General features: G+C 39.8%; 1 protein-coding gene across 4 annotated transcripts in view; it reads left to right on the top strand.

Annotated features, from left to right (window-relative positions):
• The window catches only part of PHKA2 (phosphorylase kinase regulatory subunit alpha 2), a 106274-nt gene extending 96472 nt beyond the window's left edge, over positions 1–9802 (top strand). For 2 of the 4 annotated variants that reach the window (XM_021007451.2, XM_021007450.2), the window contains 4 exons: positions 370–543; positions 4482–4535; positions 5835–6035; positions 6473–9802. In XM_021007451.2, the coding sequence (XP_020863110.1) occupies positions 370–543; positions 4482–4535; positions 5835–6035; positions 6473–6643 (600 nt within the window). In that variant the 3' untranslated portion in view covers positions 6644–9802. Of the gene's footprint in view, positions 1–369; positions 544–690; positions 1780–4481; positions 4553–5834; positions 6036–6472 lie in introns of those variants that run through there. The other 2 variants (XM_021007453.2, XM_021007454.2) reach the window with 2 other exon arrangements.
• Positions 9803–12570: the final 2768 nt, after the last annotated feature.

Here is a 12570-nt window from a genome sequence, read left to right on the forward strand (position 1 = left end):
AAGTTGGAACCAGGTTGTGAATGACCTTGATTGCAAGCAAAAAAGAATTTGTTTGGGTGCCATTAAAGAGGTTCTGAAAGTTTTTGAGTAGAAATGGCATGGTCAGAAAAGTATTAGGAATACTTTAGGTTCTGGAGAAAATCTGCCTCCTACTGTCTATGAATTATTAACAGAAATGGCCTTTAAGATGGAAAAAAAAATCCAAACAGAATGACCTTCATCAGGTAGTCATCCTAGAAAGCACACTAAAATGAGATAGTATCATGATAACTGCTAAATGCTACAGTTTTTAGTACAGGAATTGGCTTAATCTGTCAATGTGCCAGGATTCCTGGAATATCTGAAAACTGCTTATCTTCTTTCCTGCAGAGGTGCAGTACTCCTTCTTCTCCCACGGGCACAGTGTCATCTTCTGATTCTGGTGGTCATCATCTCAGCTGGGGAGAGCGCCAGGGTCAGTGGCTACGTAGGAGGAGGCTAGATGGTGCCATTAACAGAGTTCCAGTGGGGTTCTACCAGAAAGTGTGGAAGATTCTTCAGAAGGTGAGCAGGGATAAAGGAAGAATAAGTTGGTCTGCACAAGGTGCAGACCAGGTTGCAATCCACTGAGATTGTGGCATGAGGGGAGTCCTGAGCAAGAAGTTCCCAGCATGCACATTTGGTCACTTCACGTGGTAACTCACTTCTCAGAGACAGCATGGTGCCGTGGAAGGAGTGCTGACCTTGGAATTGGGAGAGGATCATGACTGAAAAAATACCGCTTCTGTGACCATGGACAAATCAGAGCCACAGACCTGGAAGGGACCTTAAAGGCCATCAAGCTTCTACCTGTCCTTGACTAAGTATCCTGTCTATTCCTCCTCCAAGTGCTTTGAGATCCCACAAACTACTGAGGCTGCTCTGCAACTATGTTGTATGTGGACTCAGTGACTTTGTGCTTAGTCAGTAAACATTTATTAAATAGCACCCAGGCACTATGCTAAAGTTCGAGGGATGAAAAAAGGCAAAAGACAGTCCCTGCCTTCAAGGAGCTCACAATCTGATAGGGGAGGCAATAAGCAAACAAATATGTATAAACAAGCTGCATATGAGATAAAGAATAAATAATTAAAAGCAAGAAGGCACTAGAATGAAGTGGGGTTGGGAAAGCCTTCCTGTTGAAAATAGAAGGAACCAGGAAAGCCCGCAGTTGAAGATGAGGAAGGAGAGCATTCCAGCCAAGGGAGACAGCCAGAGAAAATGCCTGGAGCTGTGACGTGGAATGTCTTGTTTGTGGAACAACCAGGAGGCCAGTGTCACTGGATCAAAGAGTATATGGAGAGAGGACGAAGGTGTAAGAAGCCTGGAAAGGTAGAGGGCAAAGGTTATAAAAGGATTTGAATGCCAAACAACATGTTGTATTTGCTCCTAGAAGCAACAGGAAGCCACTGGAGATTATCAAGTAGGGGGGTGACATGATCGAATCTGCACCTTAGGAAAGTCCCTTTAGTGGCTGAATGGAGGATGGATTGGAGTGGTGAGAGATTTGAGGCTGTTGCAGTAATTGAGATGTGAGGTGAAGAAGGCCTGCACTAGAGTGGTGGCAGTGTCAAAGTTGAGAAGGGGGCATATTCAAGAGATGTTGCAAAGATGAAAATGTTGCACACCACTAAAATTCTCATATCAACAGATCAGCATGTGTTTTAACTATGCCTTCCCCATCTTGTACTTGTTCGTTTGATTTTTTTTAACCCAACTTTAAGATTTCTTACTTTGCATTAAATTTTCTTATTAGATACAGCCCACATTGTAATCTGCTGAGATCTGTTTGCATTCTCCCTGCCATCCATAGTAACTGTTCCCAGCTTTGTGTCCTTTGCAAATTTGATAAGTATGCATATATTAGTCAACAAATCAACAAACATTGATTAAGTGCTTACTGTGAGCCAGGCACTGTGCTAGTTGCTGGAGCTGCAAATATAAAGAATGAAACAATGCCTACTCCAAAGGAGCTTACTTCCCATCAGGAATGAAAACATGTGTAAGTGTATGTATTAACTTTATATTTGTGCGATACATAGATATATGTATGTATGTGTATGTATGTATGTATTTTATATGTACATGTCTCCCTTGATGAAACATAAGCTCCTCTGGCTTTGTTTATAGATACTCACTGGTTTGTTGGATCTCTGCCTTGGCTTTTTTTTTTAATTAAGTTAACATTTGTCCTCCTCCCAGTCTACGTCACCTTTCACATTTCTTTATGACAGATAACTGAGAGCCCAGCAAGCACATCTGCCAGTTCTTTGGGTGCCCTTTGATGTTTTATCTGGGCCAGCTGTCTTGAGCACATTAAGGAAAGGCTAGGGATCTTTTAGCATCTCCTTAACTTTTCTTGTATTTTCACTTCCTCTGAACAATTTTTATTTTGTCCTTAGTAAACGGCAGCAAAATAAGTTAAGTAGTTTTGTTCTTTTCCCATTATCCATTACAGTCCTATCTATCCTCTAATGAGAGCAGCGTATGTACAGAGCTTTGTGAACTTTAAAACACTGTTAGCTATTATTATTAAAACCCTGAGAATTCATCTTCTCCTTTCCCTGATCCTCTTTCCCTCAATATAGCTTCCACAAAACAAAACAGAATTTGTCTTTGTCTTTAGCATTCATCGCCAGCCTTGGCTAATTCTGAGTTTTAGTCTCAGCTTCTAGTCTTTTCCTGACACTTTATGTTTATTCTCTATTGTTTGCTCTTTATTTCTATCTTATATACATGTCTTTTATAATCTGATTTAACAGTCTCTTTTGGCAGCTTTCCTCTTTTTTCATCTTTAGAACTATTTTTGTTTATATCCTCAGAATTTCAACCTCTCTAGGCCTCAGTCTTCTTATTTTTAAAATAGGGATGATGATAATATCTGGAATACCTCTTTCACAGGATTTGGGACCAAATGGCATGCATGTAAAGTACTAGGTGAAACTTTAAGCACTTTGTAAATATAAACTATTATGATGAAGATGCCTTATCCTGGGTATCCCCAAAGACCTAATATAACACCTAATATAAGACCTAATACGCTTGACAGTTTACTGTCCCACCTTTAGATACAAGTTTTATTGAATGATTTGTAAACATTCATTCTGGACACAGAAGATAAAGAAAGCATTTGAGAAGGACAAAGAGAGTCTCTGACTTCTAAATGGTGTGGAAGATGAAAGGGACTACTGACTGTTAGGAAGTTCTTTATCATTTTGAGCCAGTTCTGATGTTGCTTCCCCTTTAAATCTGAGCACCCAAGCTATTGCAGCATCTCCTTTAACTTTGCTGTGGGCTTGGAGGAGAATAACTTCCCCATGTTTGTCTAGAGAACACAAAAAGGAAGGAAATAGAAAGATCTCTCTTCATGGCCCTTTTCATTCTTCTTCAGGTTGACATTAAAACTTATTTTTGTTTTTGCTTAAAGGAACAAATATGTTCTCTTTAGCTTAAAGCCTTGTGTAAAATCTCTGAAAGCTACCAGGAACTAACTGTATGACAGATATTTTTCCCCTAATTTTTTTTTCCATTTCACAATAGAAGTAAAAGAAAAACAAGCAATAAAATGCTTTTTATGAAATGATTTTATTTATAAAAGGATTTCCACAGCCCATAGGAAATATTTTTTACAGGGAAATATCAGATATCTGCCCACTCTCCAAAATTAGACTACTGACACCCGTGTAGGAGAGTAGAGACCCCATGCAGAAGGTTCCTCACCCTCTCTTTTGTGTGTTCTGGAGGACTCAGAGTGGTGGAAGTACAATCAGCAAAGTGTTCCTGTAGTCCCAGGCCCCCAGCTGAGTGTGAAGGCCAGTGTAACTGGTTTCAGGAATTTAGGATTGAGGCATGAGAAAGAGTAGGACCACTGTACCTTCAGAGAAATCTGGTTGTGCTAAATAATGTGGATTTCCATCTGGATTTTCACTGGCTTGATAAAAGGTTCTTTCTGTCCTTAAGAAGCAGCTTTTTGTTAATTCAGGGCTTGATATTTATATACACAGCATCTGTGCATATACTAGTTCTTTGTGAGATTGGTGTTCATTTTAGAAGTCTCAAAAATAGATGATTACAAATGCACAGAACCATCACCTTACTGACCAGACTGATGAAAATCTCCCTTTGTATGGCACCAAGGGGAGCCACTCAGTCCTGTCAGTCATCTGTTGCTAAGTTAGATTGTGAGCTTCCATAAAGGAACAATCACCTGCTGCCTGGGGGACATTTGTTTTTGTGAGAATTGAAAGATGCCTGTAGGTCCACTGAGAACTGTCCCATCAAGATGACAGCTGTGGGTAGTGAGAACATTCCTCCTCTAAAAATACCCTGCCATTTTTCACGCATCTTGCAGGTTTTATAGGTAGTACAAAGGTGAGTATATAGCTCTGTGTGTATGTGTGTGTATATTTAATACCTTCTATACTTTATACCAAAATTAGTTATTGGTGTTTTTTTTTTCCTAGTGTCATGGTCTGTCTATCGATGGCTATGTTCTTCCATCTTCAACCACAAGAGAGGTAGAGTCATGAAAATGGTAGTATTCCTCTACTATTTTATAAGTGCTTTGTTTTTATGTGGTTAGTACCTCCTTTCACCGTTAAAAGTCTACTCTGTTTTTTTCAAGCAGCCTTGTAAATAGAATACTGACCCACTAATTTTGCATAGTCCTCCTTTTGCATTTATCATCCTTACCTTCCTCTAACCATTCCTGGCTCCCTTTATTCTCCCCAACCCACCATATCCTCATCTCAAGAAGACATAAACATCTCTAACAATACATAGAGGATTTTACTCCATAAACACATATTCCCATGAAAACTAATGTTAAAGGAAAGGCAGAATTGTATCTTTAGTGTTCCACTTATTTCTCTTGTCATTCAATAGACAGAACCTCAAATAAAGCCTCTCCTGACCTTTCCTTCTCAGCTGACTACCATCATGTATGCTGGCTTTGCATTACTGCAGCCACAACTGCTCTTTCTGGATGTTTACTTTCAGTTTTCAAACATATACTATTGTTCCTTGGATTGTTTTACATAAACTATAAACTTTAAGTTGAGAAGAGATACATTCTCTTGTTCCACCTTCCAGTCTGCATATTGGTATTTAGTAGACTTAAGTCACTATCGTTTTCCTTTTACAACCTCTCATTAATTTTAGTCCAGTTAAGAGCTAGGACATGCTGTGAAAGTAAGGCTGACAGAATTGGAAAAGCACAAGTCATTCCACTGCCTCGAGAACATATCTTAAAAGTTAGGTATCAGGACAGCTAGGTGGTGCAGTGGATAGAGCACCAACCCTGGAATCAGGAGGACCTGAGTTCAAATCTGGCCTGAGACACTTGATACTAGCTGTGTGACCCTGGGCAAGTCACCCCATTGCCTAGCAAAAAAAACCAAAAACAAACAAAAAAAAAGTTAGGTATCATGGCTCCAAATATACATGAGGGGAAAATGTAATCAATTCTTTCCGGCTTTGCCATTTTTTCATAGAATCAGAAAAGTTCTGGAAGGGGTTTAAATCCTGTATTTTATCCCACTGTCCTTAGGCTAATGAATGTTTAAACCATCCAGGTCAGATGGCTTATCTCTGTGAGATTCCACTGAATTTGAAAGTGTGTCTTTTCTAATTGTTTTAAGCAGGTCACCTCAGTGAACCACAACGGCAAACCAACTTGTTATTTCCTAGAGTATATAAGTTGAGTTGTTTGATTTTGAGAATGTGCATCTTAGAACATTATGGTTCGTTCATAAGAACATGACAAGATATGTTTTCTGTTTCTTTCCTATTATTTTGCCCTCCTTCATCTCTGGCAGATGACCCCTCAGGAGATCAAGTTTGCTGTCCATGTGGAATCTGTGTTGAACCGTGTACCCCAGCCAGAATACAGACAGCTGCTGGTAGAAGCTATCCTTGTCCTTACGCTCCTCTCAGACACAGAGTTGAATAGCATTGGAGGCATCATCCACATAGACCAGATAGTGCACATGGCCAATGAATTCTTCCTAAAGGAACAGGTTTGTGGAGTGATGCCCTAAAAGAAATTGATGTAACCAGAAATGGGATGTAAGATTTGGAAATTGGTTAGAGACCCTGCCTCTGGTAAAAGAGGGCATGGAATATTAGGAGACAAAATAGCATAGTAGAAAGGAAGGAAATTTTATACTTGTCTATAGGGAAAGAAATAAAAATTTTTCAAAAATCCTAAAGATAAGTATGTGAAAACTAATTGAGTTTTCTGAATACTTCTAAACTCAAGGCAATTTTGGTTTTCCTGGTGTCAGTATTGGAATTATTTCCCCTGCTTAAAAAGAAAATATCATAGGTGTGTGTGATATCCTTCCCTTCCAGTTTTTCTAACCTATGGAATTAAGTATAAAATTAGATGTTTATCTCTCATGCCTTTATCATTCATCATTTTCCACCCCATCACCTTCTTCTCTCTCTCCCACAGACATCCCTGGGAGTCATGGACACCCTGGAACGAGACCCAGCGACAGGAATTTGCCACTTTTTCTATGATAGTGCCCCAAGTGGAGCCTATGGGACTATGACTTACCTGACCAAAGCAGTTGCCACTTACTTGCAGGAATTACTTCCCAATACAGGATGCCTGATGCAGTGAAGCATCCCCTACAAAAGTTAACATGCTTCCAGATCTGCCCTGGCCTTCACCCTTGAAAGACACTTCTTTTGTTGGATCCCTAGATCTTTCTGTACTGCTTCCAAATGAGAGTCCATTAGAAAACATAAGCCCAAAGGATGCTGGAATCAGACCTTGTCCCATACATACCCTGTGTCTGTACAAGTCCCATAAAAAATTATGAGAACTATGCTTTCCCCTGAGTCACTCTATAGTATCATTTTCAAAGGTCATTTTTGTGGTGTAGATCTTGGAATATCTGGCCTCACTGGTTGTGAGAGGGAATTGGAAATGTCTTTCTTTTGAGTACAAAGTAAATGAGAATCTAGCCTAAGCTGCTTCTCTAGAAGAGGCACAGAAATAGATTCCATGAGGTATACATGCATCCTAAAGATGGAAAAGACCTTTATCCAAGCAGTATCTATGTGCCTTGTGGCAAAGTAGAAAAAAAAAAATTAACATTCAGGCTCAGTGTTTCTGTGCACTGAACTTTATTTTTTCCCCCTAACTATAACAAGTACATACATCCTTTTATGAAAAACTTGGCTTTTGTGTGGCTTGACTTTGCTTCCCTGGCCTCTGGTTATTTTATTGTAGGGACTTCCATTTGATCCAGTTGTCTTTTCAGAATTCAGTGAAATTTGTCTATTGCCAAAATTAAGAAATTTGGTTCCTGTGATTAGGAGGGTGGTATAATTCTCATCTTGGCAGTCTTTCAACCAAGAGGCTTCCTCATTTTTCTCAAAAATGCTTCATTTTCTTACCCCTGGGGAAAAGAGGAAGGTAAAAGTCAAGTCTTTGTAGAAGGGGTGAATATGAGTATGGTTTAATTCGTTTTAAAAGACTGGACAAACAGCTTCTTGGAAACGGGGCCACTCACTATAGAGACCACATAGGCAGCTACGATCTACCTGGATATGCTTTCCATCACCTTGTCTGCCAAGAGACAAAAGTGGAATACCCTGGCCTTCTCTTTGCAACCGTTTTAACATATTCTGGCAAGGCAATGGATGTCTTGCCTTTTTGAGGGAGCCTTGGGTGTAATGGGTATGACTCATCAGATGCAGATGAAAATTAGTGGTGTGTTCCCAAGGAAAAACGATACCTTGCCTTATAAATAGTGGCAGGCATGGGACTTGAAAACTTCTCAGAGATTTGCTTTTATCCTAATGTTATTAGATAAATCTTGTTATAGATAATAATTTAGAGGAACAGAGGCAATTTGTAATAGGAACCTTTAAACTCATTGTCAGGGACTAAGCAATAAAATGATGGTAGAACAACACTACAATCTCTAAGGACCTCTTTAAGCCTAATGTTCTTTATATCTCATACAGCTAGTGAAAGACACAGTGTTAAGGAAAGAGGGAAGGAGAGCTGTAATGAATAGTTTGACTCCCTTAATCTCTCACTACTCCCTAGATGATTCTCCAAGAGCAGTTGTCGGTCTGCGTTGGTGGAGGAAGTTGCCATGCAGGAAGCTCCCACTTTGTTAAAATCTGGGAAAGAAAAAATAGATTTAGGAGAATGTTCTACTTATGGAGAGGAAAGGTCCTTTGCCCTTCTTCTGTTGAGTACTATTGCTTCTAGGGAGCAGGGAGAGTCACCGTCATTATGAGGATGCACTGCTAGTTCATCCTGGGGAGAAACAAAAATAGTACTCAGAATAGCACTGACAGAGTCAGAAGAGCTGGATTTGAGGCCCAGTTCTACCATCGAACAGTCAGTTCTATGATCTTTGGGCAGGACCTCTTTTTTTTTCTTTTGTAAAGTAAGGTGGCAATACAAGATGGTTTCCAAGATCCTTTCATGTTCTAAGGTTCTCCAATATTATTCATAATTCCCTAATGGTCATAAGAAAGAAGTAATTTTTAAATGAAAAATCTACCGTCCAGTGTATTCTCCCTTCTGCCTTCCCAAGAAGCTTAAAGCTTTCTGTTAAAGGGCCTTTAAGTATCTAATTACCCATTGCTTTTTTAGTTCACCAAAAGAGAAAAATCGACACAATGTTATTTATACACTTACTTTTAGTGGATGGTATATGGACACCATTTACACAAGCAAATCTTTCTCAATGCCTTTTTCATTCTTTCAGCACAACGTTATTTTTTTTACTAAAGCTTCAAGTTTCAAGGCTGATGTTTCAGATCAGCTTAAAAGGTCTTCCAGAGCTTTTGCTGATTCTGATACTAACCTTTCCCTTCTTTTCAAAAAGTCAGGCTTGATTTGCATGTTGTCATAAACCAAGGAAAGTTTAAGGCAAAGTCTAAGTTGTGTAATAATAGCTAGCATTTACGTAGTGCTTACTCTGTGCCAGGCACTATGCTAAGCATTTTACAGATATCTAATTTGATCTTCACGACAACCCTGGGAGGTAAGTCATTTTTTATTACATTTTGTCGGGTAAGGAAACTGAGGCAAACCAGCGAAGTGACTTGCCCAAGATTACACAACTAGTAAGCGTCTGAAGCTGGATTTTAATTCAGGTCCTCCTCCAGATCTTCCTCCTCGTCATTTCCTCATGATCACATTATGCTTGGACACAACTAGCATTTTCCTTGGCTTCCCAGGCTGACGAGTGCATCCTTCAACTGAAAACATAAATTTCTGAGAGAGAAGTTTTCTCCTGACACACAAAGGAGTAGTGTAGTAGGAGGACCATTAGTTCCAAGGTGCCCATGGTGGAGTGGGCCCAGCCCTCATATTCAGATACGGGACTTGCTGTGTACTGTGTACTGCACTAGGCCTTGGGGGAAAGGATACAGTGCTTGTCATCTGGGACCACCTAGCGAAGAAACAGTGCACGTGCCTAAAAAACTAATATGAAATCGATTAATGTCAGCTTGTTGCCCGCACTCCCACTTTCGTCATCTCCCTCCCACCACAGTCTTGGATGTGACCTTTGGGTCAGCCTGCTTTTTATAGGTGATATTTCCTGTCTTAGCCAGAACTAGGCCTCCACGCCACTTCCTGACTATGTTCACATCAAGCTACCCCCATCATTCCTCTCCTCTTTATCTGTCTATTGCCCTCCTCCATTTGAATGTAAGTGTAAGGACAGGGTCTATCTCAATCACTTGTATTTATATCCCCAGCTCAGCACATAGTAAGTGTAATAAATGCATCTTTATCCGCCTGTCATCTGTATCATGTTATCTATCTTCTATTCACCTACCTACCGCTACATGAAAGATTTTTAACAGCCATTTTTAAATGGCAGTGTTGCCTGTCACTAACCCGCTCTTAGTCAGAAGGACGATATCCTGAGAGATTCTCTGCTGACTTCAGTAGTGATGTGCTTCATCCAAACTCTAAAACAGATTCCTAACCTCTCATCCGTGAAACTTAAATGGATATTTACATTTCAATAGGATGAATTTCCTTGGTAATCCTATATAGTTTATAAATTTAAAAACATTATTCTGGGAAGGGGTGCTGGAGCTAAACCCACTTTATGATCTGATTGTTACATTTCCAGGGTCAGGTATTTACACCGTGGGGAAAAGAAGCAAGCCCTACAAATGCAAATTAAACTCAGAAGTGTGTCGTGCATACGTATTTTTTTTTAGAGAGCTGGCTAAACATTTGCCACCACATCCCCCATCTATAGGCTTCACCAGACTATGAAAAGAATCCATAATTCAAGGAAAGAAAAGAACACTAGGGGGAGGAAAATGTACATCTTGCTGAGTGACTATTCTAAAGTCCTCTTGTCAATCTAAGGGGTTAGTTAGTATGGATTTAAGATAGAGCAATGGAAGGATCACTGGCTGTGAAGTCAAAAGACAAGAGTTCAGACCCTATCTGTGCTAATTTTGGACAAATCAGTTAACTATACTGGGTCTCACTTTCCTCATTCGTAAAATAAGGGAATTTGGACCAAACAGATTTCTGAGGTCCCTTTCAGCTCTTAGAGCTATGATTTTTTCAATCTCTATCCGCCAGAAACCCTGCCATACTCTCTGAATATCTTTTAGGTTTCAATGAATCCTAGTCACATGATCTCATATGATGAAGTCAGACCATCTTATGAATAGACAGGTATGCTTAGCATAGAGTGCTATAGTTTGTATAGACTCAGTGAAATGAATTTTTAAAATACTAGAACATAACTTTGTTACATGTCCATAGCTTATCTTAAACCCAGACTCTAACCAGTATATAGGCACACGCTCCAGGAGTTCCAGTAAAGATACAGTTAGGCCATTTCCCCACCATGGCTGTAACTACGCATGGGCAAAAGAATGTAGAATGCAACACAGTTCCAAAATGCTATTCAACACATGGCCTCTCAGGGATCAGTGACAAGATCAGGATGGGGAAGCATCAGTACCACGCTTTTTCATTCACACTTCTGTCAGATCTCACCCCTCACTGCTTCATACTTGATGTCCATCAGCGTGAGTGACCAACCATTCCTCTGGCTCACTTCTCAACAGTGGAGTGATGGGATGTAGGCACTAGGAGGACTGAACTAAGGTCAAGACTGTGTCCCATTACTGCCTTGCTTTATGGGTTCTCTTTTCTTAAATTTCTCCCTTCTGCCTTCCCAAGAACAAGTTATATCCCTTTATCTTCGGATGAGCAGCTAATTGGGCTACTTCTTTGCCTTTATCACAACCACCAACTCTACCCCTGTCCTTAGAGTTGAGAAAGTGAATGAGAGTGTTACAGGTACAAAACACTGAATTTGAGAAAGTAAAGACATCCCCTCATGTATGTATGCTCTAAGAGGTCAAAGGCAGTCTATGTTCTGCAAAGCACATACCACGATTCAGGTACAAATCAGCTAATCAGTTTACCAACTGAATGGGATTGAAACTGGGAAGGGAAAGAGGGCAAATATGTCATCTATGCAAGATTGACTGACTTGTTGACCATGTTCTGAAGTAGACATTTCCAAAAGTTTCAACTTTAAGCTGCTGATCCAAATCAGATACAACTGTCTCTGTTCCCAAAACATTTCCATTTCAGAGACAGCTTATAAGGATAAGGATAATTTAATTCATTTGTTGGTTGCTTTGCTGGAATGTTCTATATACACAGTCACTGTGAGGCAAGTCCTCATTTCAACTTCAGAGTACAAAGGAAGAGACAATTCTCTGAAACAAGCCTGTTTCTAATTTAAAACAATCTCCTGCCCAGAGAATGTGGAAAGAGGTAGACACTCTTATTTTGTGCTGCCCCTTAGAGCGCAAGCTAGGGAGATCAGCCCTAATAAGAAATTCAATCTAAGTGTTTGATTCACTTTTTCAAAAGATCTTTAAAATGAAATCCTGAAATAGTGTTGCATTTCCACAGGCATCCAGCTGCTGGCTTCAAAGTGTAGAAGCAAGCTTCCAGTGTTGCTTTCTTTTTTTAGAGCCTTCGAAAGACCCACATGGAGCAAAGGAAAGTATGTATCTGACTGAAAGACTTAACGGTGGATTTCTTTGCTCCCCTTTGGTTACCACTTTAGAAAAGAAGAAAGGTCAGTTTTGGACTAACTGGGATTGAAACAAATAGAGTTGAGCTGGCATAATGTTCTATTCTGCAGTGATTGATGTCTTCAAAGAGCTAATATTGGTCCTTTGTGTTTCTTGAATCAAAAGGCCTTTCTTCATTGTGACTGTGTTCCTGATCCCTTTTGATCAAATTGATGATGATAATTTGCAAATTATCCAGGCCCATTTCCCTCCTCTCCTGCCCACATTTAACCCATTTTACTGGTTGTTAGCAGTTCTACTCAATTGATAAGCATTTATTAAGCACCCATTCTGTGCCAGGAACCATAGTGGGGAAACAAAATTAAAAATGAAATTGTCCCAGGCTTCAGGGACCTTATATTCTATCCTGAGCCCAGCCTAGGACAGTAATTCTCAATCTTGTGAGAGCTGGAGCACTCATTGGGTAGATTTGATTGTCAGAGT

The sequence above is a fragment of the Phascolarctos cinereus genome, unplaced genomic scaffold (genome assembly GCF_003287225.1).
Source record: "Phascolarctos cinereus isolate Bilbo 61053 unplaced genomic scaffold, phaCin_HiC Scaffold_726;HRSCAF=1367, whole genome shotgun sequence".
In the NCBI taxonomy this organism is placed as follows: domain Eukaryota; kingdom Metazoa; phylum Chordata; class Mammalia; order Diprotodontia; family Phascolarctidae; genus Phascolarctos; species Phascolarctos cinereus.